Source organism: Pezoporus flaviventris, unplaced genomic scaffold, assembly GCF_033815535.1.
Source record: "Pezoporus flaviventris isolate CSIRO_AGI_PZ_B2104156 unplaced genomic scaffold, CSIRO_AGI_Pfla_v1 ptg000001l, whole genome shotgun sequence".
Taxonomy (NCBI): domain Eukaryota; kingdom Metazoa; phylum Chordata; class Aves; order Psittaciformes; family Psittacidae; genus Pezoporus; species Pezoporus flaviventris.
This window is the reverse complement of record NW_026892549.1, coordinates 12,749,070-12,764,301: the sequence shown is the minus strand read 5'-3', so window position 1 is coordinate 12,764,301 and position 15,232 is coordinate 12,749,070. Positions and strand designations below refer to the sequence as shown.

General features: G+C 38.4%; 1 protein-coding gene across 2 annotated transcripts in view; it reads right to left on the bottom strand.

Annotated features, from left to right (window-relative positions):
• KYNU (kynureninase) overlaps positions 1-15,232 on the bottom strand; it is a 57,706-nt gene that overhangs the window by 15,340 nt on the left and 27,134 nt on the right. For both annotated transcript variants that reach the window (XM_061445180.1, XM_061445188.1), the window contains exons 8-10: positions 14,400-14,546; positions 8,634-8,732; positions 7,803-7,876 (exon numbers count right to left, since the gene is read on the bottom strand). In XM_061445180.1, coding sequence (XP_061301164.1) covers positions 7,803-7,876; positions 8,634-8,732; positions 14,400-14,546 — 320 coding nt within the window. The remainder of the gene's footprint in view (positions 1-7,802; positions 7,877-8,633; positions 8,733-14,399; positions 14,547-15,232) is intronic.

Here is a 15,232-nt window from a genome sequence, read left to right as displayed (position 1 = left end):
TATGAAGCAACCCACCCTAGATTTGGTTTGATTCATAGAAAGTAAGAAAAGTGGGAATCTGAAGTAGGAAAAGTGAAAAATTATCAAATACTAAAAGTGAGTCAACATATAGTAGGAAATCCCAAATGCAAAATTGCATTCCTTCCAGTACATTTCTGCACAGAAGCAGGCAAGCTCTTAGTGGAAACAGCAGAAGATTTAGTTGATGGGTTTTGTTGAAAATAATAATTTCCCCCCCTTAAGAAAGAAAGGTTCTTTTAGGTAGATATAGAAATGTACAGATTAAGACATAAGCATAAGAGGGAAGATAATTTCTCTCTTTGTGACCTATTAAAAAGTTAGGCAAAGAATGTCTTCTTTCCATTTTGTTAGAGGTTTGTGACACCAGCTTGAGCACTGCATCTCTGCAAGTTCATTCAGAAGGAAACTAACTCACTGCCTCCTTTTACTGGGAGAAATCAAGACACAGCAAAGTGCTTTCAAAACTGCCTGTCTCAAGGTGAAGAACAGAGACACAAAGGGAAAGCAGTTAACACCATGTGTCCTTTGATGTGGGGGGGGGGAATCACAGAAACCATACAGGTTCTGAGGAGAGCCCCAGGATCTCTTCCTTGCTAGTTAAAGGGGATGCAAGAGTTGCCCCCAGGCTACATTTACCTTTCCATCAGGCTAAGCCTGCTGTGTTCCTTTTACGTGTTCAAACAATTGTGTCTTACACCATATGATGAGAAAAGCTAGAGGTGGCAGATGGAAAACTACATCCTCAAGGAACACAGCCACATCCCTCTCATTTCCAAGGCTGGGATTGGAAAAGGGCCATGGCAGAGCAAACTAAATGGTGTATGTCCCATCAGTGTGTTGCAGAAGGAGACAGGCATTAGAAATTTGATTCTACTGAGAATTAATATGTAAACTCACTAATCTAGTGAATAATTACTGAAGAATGAATACCATTAAACCTTACTGCAAGAATTTGACCAGCCTCCATCTTATAAGATGAATTATCTAAAAAATAAAATAAAATTTTGTGACAAGCATTATGCCTTCTGTTTGTTTTGGTGTGTGTGATGTCCCCCCTTCCCCTTTTTTTCTCCCTATTTCTCAATTTCTCTGCTTTTAAAAAGAAGGATAACGAAAATCTACCAATCAATTTAGCTATAATGAAATGTCATTAGCTATAATGAATGACATTTCTGCATATTGTCGGTGGGGTTTTGGACAAAAGGAAGAACAAGTCCAGCAAAGATTTAAATATACATAAAATCTGCCCCCCAAATATCTGTAACTCATGCTATAAATGAAAAACAGCAATCAGTCCACCACCATGCTTTTTAAAGACACTACTTTATATTTGAGAAATTTTACAGGAACCATGTCACTGCTTTTTCTACATGCTTAATTTTAAGGTTTGACTTTTCAAAACTAAGAGTGTCTAGGTAGCATGGGAGTACACACAGGGCACAGGAAATGCAAACAGCACATTGCTTTCATACACCACCTATCCTATAGATGATGCAGAGTTGATATATGGCACATTTACTTGAGTGTCGCCCTGTGGGTTTACAAAGAGACATATAGCTCCTCCCTCAAACACCTTAAAATCTTAAAAAAAATCTTAAAAAAAAAAGGGCAAAGATGACAAATCAGGGGAAGACTTTCAGAGATGAAAGAATTACATTATTTATAACAAGAAAAGAAACAAGATTGCTTGAAGATACAGTTTACTTACAAGGGAGGATTTAAGGGAAGATGGAAAGAAAATGCTTGACAGAACAAGGAGACAAGCATGGGAGCCACATAGAAGGAGGTACAGAGCTGAAGAAATGAGAATGGGAACAGATGATGTGAATGCACATTAATCTCTCTCTTTTTTCCTCCCAGAGACTCACTCCAAAGCTAAAAAATGCTCTTGGATATTTGCCATTCAGTTTTCAATCCAGGAACACAGCCCTTCAGGCCCATCATGGGTCTAGATTGGCCTAATAAATCACTTGTCCCAAGACAATGCAATTAAGCCTAATTAGCCAATGCCTTGATTCCTAAACAGTCTCTTCACAAGGGAGATTTTAACTTTTGGTTTCTAAATTAGCTCAAGGAACTAAATTGGTCCCACCTCCTTGGCAAAGAAGCAGTTCGTTTCTACCTCAGTATGGTACACTTTATGTACTCAGGAACACACGTGTTCCACGAATAGTTTATCCATACATTAATCCACACTTTGAGTCCATTAGGACCAATGACACGCCCTTCTGGAAACAGCGGCATGTACACTTCCACTTGTGATCACTGACTTTCCATCTTGCTACATTCAGTGCTGCTCCCTGGAAGTCTCCACCTTGCTCCTTCAGATGTCTTCCTTGGCTGGGCCAAGGTGCTCTGTTCTGCTAAAACTTTCAGTAGTGCTGAGATACTGACCCTTGAATCTACCAGTTCTGAGTGAGAATTCGACCATCTTAGCCTGTTATTCCTAAAAGCATTTTAAACAAGATCCAATACAACCAATATAAAACAACCTACCCAATCTTTTCATGACTGTCCTTTGCTCCCAGCTCACATTGCTCCAAAGCTACACTTTCAGCAGTTTCATAGAAGATTCACTTACTTAGTCTGGGGATTATGTAGCTCTAATTCAGAAAAGAATAATGTGGTGTCTCATCATAGAACTAAAGAAAAACTCAGCTGGATCTACCAGCCCTGGAGGGGGTTGAGCAACCTCTCACAAATCAGTTACTGGGCAGAGAGGGTCTGCACTGGAGCAGGGTGGGGACCCAAAGCACCTGGGAAAAATGGGAAGGGGAAGATGTATGGAGCTGGAATAGCATATTTTTGTTTATCTCATGCCAGAGTAAAAGTTCACATACCAAAAATCAATCCTGGTCTCTATAAAGAAGTTGTGAGAAACCATTTGTTATCTGGCATTTCATTGGAATCAAGACACCAAAAAGGAAAGTTATCTAAGAGGATTGATATCTCACCTGTGTCTATGAAGAAAATGTCGGAAGATACCTTGTGTTTCTCAGAGCTAATTTGAATTAGTTACTTTTTTGTTTCTTGTTCTTTGATACTTTTTTTTATCCTATAGTAAAAGCAGACATGCTCTTTGGACATCAGCTGCTTTCTGCACATACAGCATTTCTGCACATCACACAAACATTGAATTTTTAAACTCTACCTGGTTCTAGTGTATGCTAAAGTTAAGTCTTGATAAATCCTTTAATTTTAAACACTAGACTGTGTACAATTTTCATTTAATCCTCTGCCAAGGCTTATCTATTATTCTGCTGACTGCTTTACATACATTTATTTCCCTTTCATCTTTTTAAATTGTGCTTTATTTCTTACAGGGGTTTGACTAGGACTTTTTTTTCTTCTCTTATCTCAGGACTTTGCATGCTTGTCCCCTCCCGTCCCTTATCCCATGTTGACAGCACAGTTGAACTCAAGGCACATTTACAACTGCAAATACTCTGTTGTGAACAACTGACTTCTGTACCTACTACCCTAGGTACTCACAAACATTCACATTTCATTATAGCTAAACCGATTGGTAGATGTTAGTTATCCTTTTTATAAATAGAGAAATTGAGAAATGAGGAGAAAAAAGGGGGAAGGGGGGACACCACTGTCATGGTTTAAACCCAGCAGGCAATTCAGCCATAGAGGCCTTACACACTCCCCTCCCTTCCTCCCCCCACTCCTGGAGGGATGAGGAGGAGAATCGAAAGAATGCAACTCCCACAGGTTGAGATAAGAACAGTCCAGTAACTAAGGTATAACACAAACCACTGCTGCTGCCACCAATAATAATAATGATAAGGGAAATAACAAGGGAAGAGAATACAACCGTTCACCACCCACGGACCGATACCCAGCCCAACCCCAGCAGTGATCTAGTCCTTCTGTGTAACTGCCCCCAGTCCTACATCCTGGGTATGACGTACTGTGGTATGGAATACCTCTTTGGTTAGTTTGGGTCAGGTGTCCTGCCTCTGCTTCCTCCTGGCTTCCCCTCCTCCCTGGCAGAGCATGAGGATGAGAAAGTCCTTGGCCAGGCTAAACATGACTTAGCAACAACTAAAAACATCAGTGTTATCAGTGCTGTTCCCAGGCCAAAAGTCAAAACCACAGCACTGCACTAACTACTAAGAAGGAGAAAAATGACTGTTACTGCTCAACTCAGGACAACCACACGCATCAAAGCAAACAAAGAAACAAACAGACAAAACCCCACATAACTGCATTCTGTGGAATCTTGGTGGCACAGGCTTAGCCTGCACTGACTGAACAGTTTCAGTAGTGTTTCATAACTCTGCTCTGTCCAGGTCTTTTTTTATCTGAAACCTTCTCATAAAGAAATCACTCTAGCACAATTAGCTGGAAATATATTGCATTGTGATATATACAGCAGGTATTAAAAAAGGTATTTGAGTATTAAAACAGACTCCAAAGGAGGTGAGATCATGAGAGAATAAGGATATATTGGACGCATATATGCCAGACTGATTCAGTCTTACTGCTCTAGGAAGAAATGGGACTAACAAAGGACTATTCAACATTCTTGGGTGCAGATGTTAACTAGGTTGGTCACACCATGTAACTTTTAGACCCATGGCCCTTCCAGTGAATTAGAGAACTAACCCTAGCGTGCTGCTTTTGGCTGGGATAGAGTTAATTTTCTTTATAGTAGCTGGTATGAGATAATTATTATGCTCAAGGGAGCCCTGTTTTCTTGGAGATGGCTGATCACCTGCCTGCCCATGGGAAGTGGTGAATGGATTCCTTATTTTGTTTGCTTATGCATGCATGGCTTTTGATTGACCCTATGATGACATTTATCTCAACCCATGAGTTTTTACACTTTCACCCTTCCTATTCTTTCTCACATCCAACTGCAGGGGAGTGAGTGAGCAGCTATGTTGGGCTTAGCTGCTGGCTGGAGTTAAACCATGACATGCAGCTAAGCCAGGGAGTGCATGTTGGTCTTTTCAGTGTCACAAAACGAGTTTGTATTGCCCATAACCTCCATCTGCAAGCCATTAGACTGAAGGATCAAACCTTGCTTTTAGGCATAAATCACTTCCCGAGTTAGTGAATTACCAACTTTTTTGGCTCTTGTGGGAAGCTTGCACATCCATTAAGAAGAAGAGCAGGACTGGTATTTCCTTTTGTCTCCTGGGACATGGTATAGTATTACTGAATAATACCAGGTTTGAGTTGTTTAAGTTTGCAGTTAGACTGCCACAATCTCTTCAGACTCAAAATACAAAGCAGTTATGGCATGGCCCCCAGTACCCGGGGGTAAGGCTATTAAATTAACAACTTTTTATCCAGTTACATTTAAAAAAATAGCAGCTACAAATAAGTGTTTTGTTGTCCAGGGAGCAGGCTCAGGATTGAGGAGCAACTGGAGAGGAATCCAGTTTTTGAAACTAGGCATATCTACAATGTGAATGCCTATTTCCTTACACTGCTCTTACTATGAAGCCCCTGGGCATAAATAAGAGCATTCTCATAAAAATAAGTAATTTAAAATAAAATACATACACGACTTTGGTGATGGGCTTGGGGGCTGAAATTAGAATTTCGGATTGAGTTGTTTCGTTTTCAATAAGCACCCAAGTCATTTTTGCCCCAGACCCAGTCAGTAGCAGGCAAAGGCACTTGGCAAATGTCCTGGGTCTGCCACTCTGATTAAGGTTAGAACATATGTTTTTTTATTGGCATACAATACATTAGTTTGCTATGAAAATAGCTACCTATAAAAATATGAAGGATGAGATAAATTAAAGAAATCTATATAGGTGGGTAAAGTGACTTGCAGAATATTGGCTATGAGTTAAAAACATTATTTCAGAGAGTTTAAATGACAAAATGGTTTCAGCTGGATTGGAATTTAATTAGCCACTTGTGTGGGCTGAGATGCAAAGAAACATAAGTGTTTGATGCTTTTGATTTAGAATGAAGTCATCTGGCCACTGGGTGTCATCCTTGATTCAGATGACAGCCAAAGACTTTTTAGATGCAACATAAAACCTGCAACTTCAGAGCAGTTAAATTTCACTCTATTTGATTGTACAACATACAGCAAATTGCTCTGCATTTAAATCAGCTATAAAATTGAATACTTTGACACAGACAAATTCTCCTTTGTCTCACTGCCTTATTTGGAGACCTGAAACGGCTGGTTGATGCATAAAGAAAGAAAAGTAATGCATATTTACTACAAACAATTTGATGAATGATTATCAAATCTCAGGAAATATGGAAAAAAAGAAAATAAATAATGCAAAGAGTCTATGCAGGAAGTTTGGAATTATATCCTTAATTGGGCCCCAGGCTAAAAACCCTATTTCATATGGGCAACTATTTAAGACATTCAGCATCCAGATTCAGTGCACAATTTAATGGCTGTGTATGAAGAAGCTGGTACAGGAATAACTAATTTAAGCTCTTACCTACAGTACCCTCACAAAAGTTGCAAAATTTCGTCAGGGAGTCAAAAAAACTCAGAGTCCTTGAGATTTTCTTCATACTTCCTATTGCTGTTCTGTGATTTCTAGCTGGCCCACATTGTTTCACTGCTCAGCAATCTTCCCCATCCCCACAGCCAGGACCCAGAGGTGTGGACATAGGAGCAATGCCCACACCTGGCAAAAAGGGAAGCAGGAAAAGAAAAAAAACAAATCAAACCCCCAAAAACCAACACAAACAAACAAAATCCACAATGCCTTTCCAGAAGAAGTATCCAGATATTTGAAATATTTTGCCAGTGTTCACATATGAGGATCAAATCAGTTTACAACAGATCATATGTCATCGTAATGAGTTTTCTGTTATGGGTGACTAAGAAGAACTTATCAGCATTATTTCATTATCTCCTGGGAGTCTAGACAGTCTGAAACCAGCACACAGTATAGTGAAGTTTTTCATTGTAATATTATTTCTCTCTGAAACCTGATTTAGTTTGCTTTCTTCAAGCTAAAATAAAAGTAAGGGCCAGCAATTTCTTCAAGCATTATAGCCAGAAAGAAATGTTTATATTTGTCAGTGCATTAGAAGCATTAATCCTACTGTTCTTCATATATATATGTAAAATGCAGTCATATAACATTTTAAATAAGGGGGAGGGGTGTTAATGCAACTAACCTCAGCTGACAGCACAGCGTTTCATGGATTATGCAGTCTTTGAGAACACATATCTCTATGTAATGCTTCCTAGCTTTACCAGTGGATACAATTTTAATATAAACATGCCAGTATTAAAGAGCTATTAGACACAGAGTTGAAATTGTCTTCGATTTTGCTCACCAGGAAAAGACTTCCATAATTTTTAAAAATCCATTTTTAAAAGAAGATATTAAATATTCTCTTTACATTAAACAGTCTCATAGGCGTGATTTAGGTTATTTGGGTTTCGTATTATAAGCGTTCTCATTTATACTTGGGTTAGAACTGTTAGCAGACTTCAAGAAGGAAATGCATTTAAGATGTGAACATGTACCTTAACAACTTCAAAATTTACTGAAATTAACATAAAACAACCCATCTGAGGTAACAGTCAGATAAATTATCTAAGCTTGTACTACCCTTTTCATTACTAGAATAAGTCAGTAAAAATATTACTTCAATGACATTTTTTGAAACGGGAAATTTCTTCTTCATATGTATACATATCTGCATACCCACATAGATACAATTAAGAACCTTTACACCTTTTCACTTTTAAATCTGAGCTCAAAGGGAAGTCATTTTTCCATTTGAACTTCACAACATCTTTTATTTGGGTATAGAAAAGTACTTACACTGGTTTAATACTTCGGGAATGCTTCTCATGAATGTAGGCACCAGCAATGCCGCCTGCTCCAGAATTTAAATACTGCAAAGAATAAATCAACATGTACACTTCATGCTCATTATCTGTAAAGTATAGCTTTACTTCCCTCACCCTGCTTTATAAAACAGACCAATTTTAACAATTCTAGTGTTTTTTAACTGGAGATCTTAGCATTTGTCTCAAAGTGCTGATGTACATAAAAGCAGATATATTTTTTCAGATTAGTCCTAAAAATATCTTCCTTGGCTTACATATGATAGTTGAAGTGTAACAGACAAAAGGTTAGAAAATTGAAGTATGGCTGAAACAGTCCCATGCCAAAACACATATAGCAGTCATCAAACAATTCATCTGACTGTGTCTGTTGGTTCTTAAACTCAGGAGAAGTCAAAAGAACTAAACATACCTTGTTTTATCATCTGAAATTAAGTTTAGACAAGAGCATTCTCTTATTTAAGGACTACTTAACAAAAGCTTATAGCCACAAAACTTTCTCTGCATGACAAATAAAAGAAATGCCCCTGATACTGTGACTGGAGACCAGAGTGTGCTTCAGAGCAGATGTTTAACCACCACTAGCATCCATCTCACATCCACAAGACCTTGCAGGTCGTTGATACTGTTACCTTTTGGACATCTCATAACAAAGTCAGTTTCCATGTCCCCACTGGGACTGGTTCAAACATGTATGCAAGTCTTGATTAACAGCTAAGGTGCAGTTCTTATTCATCTGACCTGTTTGCTGACCCATCATAAGTGACATTATGGAAAATAGGCTCAAACAGTGAATCTATTTTACCTTGTAGGAGCACCAGCATGCAAAGTCTACTCCCCAGTCATGCAAATGAAGCTCTACATTCCCAACAGCATGAGCCAGGTCAAATCCAACAAAGCAGCCCTGCAGAAAAGAGATTAGTAATATGCTACTTATCAAGATAATCATCACTATAAAAATATTTTGAAAAAAACATCTTTAGAGCTTTACTTGCTCCCTATAAAGTCCCATCTGTTTTGCATTATTACTAGAAAGAAGTTTTCTATACCATAGGTATCTGTAGAAACCATGAACTGTTTAGAGGGCTTATATTCAGGAGTGATTGGATGTGGTTTAGAGTCCTAAGTCCTTTCTCATGCAGTAAAGTGAAATCACTTGAAATAAGTATTCAGAACAATTTCAGACTGTTGTATGGCATGACAAGCTCTAGGCAGAGACAAAATACTAATGTGTATAATGATGTCAATATTCATGAACAATTACATTCTACTATGTACTTATACTTAAAGACTCCCTGGTATTTAAACTGTGAGGATCTTGCTCTTTGGGAATCCAAATAGGTGAGATGCAAAACATTGACCTTAAACATTTCTGTACTTTTCCCTAAAAGGTTACAAAATATTCTGTCATTTCTCTGAAAACTGTTGTATTTGTCACGACCACAATTTGCATAGGGCACTGGGGAGAAAAAAAAATATATATATATATATATGTGGTCGCTATATATATATATATACACATAAAAGGACCACAGATGTACCTCAAAAAGTAGCAGTTTTGTACACAAAAAACCACAGGATGGCAGTATTTTTAAACTAAAAAGTTCTGTCAAGCTTTGCTATTTATTTAAGCACAGGAAAATAAAATTGCCTTTTGTGCCAGGACTACAAATTAAATGCTATTTTGCATTTTGCTTTTAAAACACAAACAGCTTGCTTGCAAGCAGCATGGCAGGACTAAGAGTGAGAGCACAGACTGCAGAAAAATTCATGTCCAATAATAAACCAGAGGATTTTAAGAATCTCTTGCTGTTTCTTGCACAAAGGGAGCCTTAGCTAAATTATTTAATCAGTTCTTTTGTATATTTAATCTTCTGTATAAACTAGATAACAATTTGAATGAAACAGCATTTTAAGATGTGACACACTAATTCTAATGGAGGTATTGGTGAAGTTATCAGCTTGAGAAGTCACTCCAAAATGATGGGAAGAAAACTCACTGCCATGGCAGTTTCATCATCTAAACATTGGAATCAAAGTTCCAATAAATAGCCCAGCTTTCACATCCTTGGTGGCTTGTCTTCATAGGGACACACACACAAGTGAGTTAAGACAAATCAACTAAATGGTGAAGCTAATGCAGAGAAGCTGAAGCACTGAATGCTCATGGGAATGCTCTTAGAGATAAAATGGCCTTGGTTCTGCTACAGCAAACTAAAGACAATCTGCGAGAGAACAAGAAGATTTTGTAGGCTTTTAAGGAATTAACTTCAAAATTTCAGTTGATTGGATTTAAACATTTACAGGTATTAGTTTTATCTGTAAACTCAACATGCACAAACTTTCTTGGGCACTGACACTGGCTGGAGTAGACCAGCTTGCACCCACACCGTGGGCTTATAGCCCTCAAACAGGAGGGCCAACAACATACCACCATCTTCTTGAACCTCTTTAACTTCTCCCCAGCACTTTGAAATTGGTTGGTAAGTCTTCCTGGACACTATTTAACTTACTAATAAAGCTTAGCCTGAAAATCTGGGTTCATTGCTGCTAGGTTTCCTGCATCATCTCAGAAACATTTGTACCATTTCATTCAAGTCATCATCTGTAAGTTGGGTCGTGCTGGCTTGCTTTCCCTGGTAGGTGTCTGGCACTAAAGTCACACAAACAGCAAATGTTTAGCCACACAGATTGCATGGAAAAAGTAAAACAAACTAAAACAGCTCTCCCTGCACAAGCCATGCAGAACAAGGACTGCGTGGGAGTTTTGCTTCCCCAGACTAAGGGGAAAACAGAGCTTTCCATCTGCTCTGGGCAAAGAGGAGGACATGTGTTCTCCCCTGCATTTTCCTTTTTATTCTAACATCTAAAAGTCATTTCTGCAAAGTGTCTGGGTAGCTGCTGATAACCAGCAGGTAACAACTCAGCATGGACAATGACATTTGGAGAGCAGGAGAGAAATGACAGTTTCAGACCAGCAAAGCTGGGACATTTACAGACAGGAAAAGAAATTAAGATGAAGGATCTTAAAGCTCTTCCTACCGGGACTCAAGAGATTAAAATACTTTACATATGGTACAGAGTCAGTGGAAAGTACAATATAACTTATGAAATGAAAATTGTATTTGAAAGGTAGAGTCTCCTAAAAGTCAGCCATTTCTCCACTTGTAGAAGAATAACATGACTCAACCCCTTCCATTCTCTAGAGCAAGCTCAGAAGAATGAAACAAGGCAAACTGTTACACCCTCTTCAGCCTGCTGATGAGTTTCTTGCACAATACATAGTAATTTTGATTTATCTGAGAGACCTAAGATAGAAAAATAGCCTGAGGTAATTTTTCAAGCTTAATTTAGTTCATTTAATATTTAATGACTTAATGAAGCTGTCTATGTGCAGAGCTTTCACTCTGGGAGGAATCTTAATGTACGCAGAGAATTTAGGAAATTGGCTTAAAAAATGTAAAAGGAAATCAGTAACTTAATTCATAAATGATTGACCTCAAGCATCCTAGGACATTTTCCAGACCTCTGAGCTTGCAGCTCAAATCTCTAGTCAAGCCGTGATAGGTCACAACACTGCAGGATTTTATTTCAAATGTGCATTGAAAGAATTATTAAGACTATCTGCGTAGGACTTTTCACTCTGCTGTACTGTCTGACAAGTGATTTTTTTTTCCGTCCTCTTCTCAAATGATGTTTCCACCCTGTATTCTCCACTTATGACTTTCTTGCTTGTCAGCTCCCCCCGAGCTATTTCCTGTTCAGGAGCATGGCATCATTCACAAACAGGAAGGAGAGCCTTGCATTTCTGCTATGAACATGACTTCTTGGCCTTTCTTAACACACATTTTAAAGGACTTCCAACCTTTCTGTGATGATGTATTATGTATAAGACAATCCAGAAGCTCTTGAAGGAGATATGGTCTTTAAATCTATGCACTTACGGTCCTGAAAGCTCATCAGTCTGGCAACAGGGACTAATTGGATGCCACCAAACAGAAACTGAGCCTATACACATTACATAGATGTTAATGATTCTGGTTTAACAGCTGTTTGGTTTGGGTTTTCTTCTTTTTTTTTTTTTTTTTGTTGTTGATTTGGTCTTCCTGTTATTGTATTGGTGTTTTTCTACCCTTTAATCCAATGGTGGCTCTAACATCATCTCTGACCTGGGGAAAGAGGAGAGAAGCTAATTGCTTCTGAAAATCCAGCATTTGGGGACTTTTGGTAACCAGAAGCCCTGAGACTAAGAGAAGTAGCAGGATAGAGGAATACCTCTATCAACATTAAGACAGAAAACTCTTCATGAAACCCTGACTTTGTAGCTGTTCAAGTAAATATTTGCCATATGCAGATGTTCAAGGGTGGTGTGGCAGCATGTTACATCGTGGTTTTGTATAAACACATAAAAATCACTTAACCCAGGGGGCAGAATCTGCAAGGGCATTGAGCTGAGCCTATCTGACAGTACGGAAATAAAAACAGGGGTGGCTCATACTTTTCAAGCCTTATGGGTATTCAAACACTTTTTCAGGCTGAATTATTTTTTTCTTTTTAAATACACTAATGTCATTATAGGTCATGAACCTGCCCGCATCCCAGTCCTACATATTCTAACCACAAAGAAGATGGCAAATACTTTCTTTTTCTTTTTTTTTTCCCATTTCTTAAAAATCTCTGGAAGAAGAGATTCACTTCTACATTATGGCATTTCTAACAGTCATGCAGGTGGAAATGGACATTTGACATCTACTTGTGACTGCTAGAGTACTGAAATGCTGTCAGAAATTGCTCTACTCTTCAGTAACATGACACAGACTATAAATGTGCAGTGGTTTTGTGTATATTCATGTGGAAGCACATACCCCTGAGTTAATAGCATTATTTGTATTGCTTTATAGAAATTTTAAGTTTTCTCCAACAAGTCCTGGTTATATCAGATAATATAAACATCAAACCCACTTTCACTCCAGATAATAAACTGTGAGTGACTACTCTTCTCCCAGAATACAGGTTCTCAACCATTTTAGGATAGTTTATTGCTTTCAGTGAAACTGCAACACTTCAACTTATCCAAGCACGTGTCCCACAGTCCAGAGAGCATCTTTAGTTAAGCAGTAAAGTGATAGGCTTTTCCCAGAATATTCATATTTACAGTAGAGAAGAAAGATTTTTCTCTCAGACACCTTTCAGACACATCACAGCAGATTTCAGGGAAAAAAAATCACCGTAGGCACGTAGGTGTTGGTGGCTGAACAAAAGCTTTGCTGCCACCAGGAGTGAGAGAGAACAGAGCAGTGGGTGGCATCATCCTATTAATAATCTGTATTCCCTTTCAAACATTTTAGCATAGTCTTTTGATTATTTGTGGTCAGCAAAATACTGAAAGACCCTCAAGGAAAACACCATTAAGGTGCTTTTTGAGTTGCATGGAGCTAATACACAGACCCATTTGCCCCTGCAGCTGATTCCCCCCATTTCTGTTTTTCCCTTGTTTTTCTGCATCCATGTCATAAGTCAGTCTTGTTTTATTCCGGGTTAAGGAACAATTTTGTTGCCAGGTGCTGCTCTGTGAGAACATTCCCTTTTAATGTCCCACAGGCCCTGCACTAGCCCTCACACCTGCTCTGCTCTCTCAGGGGAGACTTTACCACCAGTTTCCAGCAGCATAAGTTACTCCCTGACCTCCAGAAAAGTTTCCACTGACAAACCTACAGCAACAGAAAATGTATAGCCTGTTGTGAGCCAGGAACTTCCCCAGGGAGTTAAAACATCAACTATAAATAGTTAGCTGGTTTGCCAAAATCCAGTGATACTAAGTCCTTGAATGGTTTAATCTTTTACGAGATAAGGTGCATCCAGTAGAAGACTGCCCCTAAGGAAAGCCTGGTGACCTCCTGTTGATAAAAAGACTTAATTAAAAAATATTTTCTCTTGGATTCCTAAGCCAATAGAGATGGTTAAAGAAGTTTTACAGCTATGTCCATAGAACACACTGCCTCCAAGCTCAGAAGGCTGAGTCATCATTAAAATACAGCCGTCTTAAGACATTGATGTGCCCCATGTTGTGCCTGCCTCCAGAAAACTGATCAGCTGAGTCAAAACACTGCTGGCTCCATTGGGAGTTCACCTCCCCACACGCTGGGGGAAAAAACTGCCACAGCAAAGCCGCAGGACAGGAGGAAAATAATGAAAGTCTGCCAAAAAAAAATGGAAATCTAACACAAACTAACAACGAGAGATTAGAGCTGTGATTACCTCCTCCTCCTTCTCCCCTGAACCTCCTGAAATTCTATCCTTCAATAAAAGTCCAATAGAAGTTAATAGTCATGAATTATCTCTCCATATTGTTTAAGTCATTCCAGCAAGATTGTTCTCACAGGACTATTTCTTCATGCAGCACACAACCCCCAGAGGATCTGGGCACAGACTGCTTTTACTTTTTATCAGAGTTCCACAGGTTTCTGCATATGCTCCATTTTTTTTTCCAGAAAAAGTAGACATTATAAATATTTCACAGAAAAATTGTTCTAAAATTGGTGTTAAAAGGATGAGTCTGGAACAACCTTACCTTTTCTTGGCCAGCCTTCGTTATTCTATGGATGTCAAAAAACTGTCCTGTGTAGTACTGCACCCCACTGAAGAGAATGACAGCGATAGAGTCCCCTTCCTTCTCAATTACAGCAAGGATATCTTCAGTCCTCAGGGTCTCCTCTCCCTAAAACAAAGTTAAAGCACACATTTTATATCAACTCTGGCATAATAAAACTGTCATTTCTTACTTCATAATCTGTATTTTACCATGAGCTGTGCTGCTTGCATAAGGAGACCAAAAGCAAATCTTTAGTATAGTTATGATATACAAAGGTATTTCTATGAAATATATGAAGTAGCATATAAGCAAGCCACCTCAAAAAAAAAAAAAGAAATCATTAGCAAACATATCTTGAAAGTGCCACTTAAACCCAAAAGTCTATTCACTTCATATTCTAGCATGCTTCATACTCCTTAATATTTCAGACTGTTTTAATTTACAGTAAAAACAGTCTGGGTAAAAATAGCCTACATAATGATTTTTATGTGGCAGCTGAAATTTGTGACATCCACAAGACTTTAAAGTTTTCTATCAGTTTCATGCTGTACTTTTCTGATAAACTTTGTATCCCACAGGAAGCTATTATAAATCTGCCATATTTTTATTTTAAAAACAATAAGTCTCACATCATCAAAAGTATAAAAATCCCCAAACCTGGGGTCATTAAATATAGAGGAATTAAAAAAAAAAAAAAAAAAGCCACCTCATTTCTGATCTATTTTTAAGAAAATTACTGCCTCATCCTCCTCCTATCTTCCTAGCAAGGAATCATGTAAAACATAGCACCACCTAGGGATCAATTAAGCAGT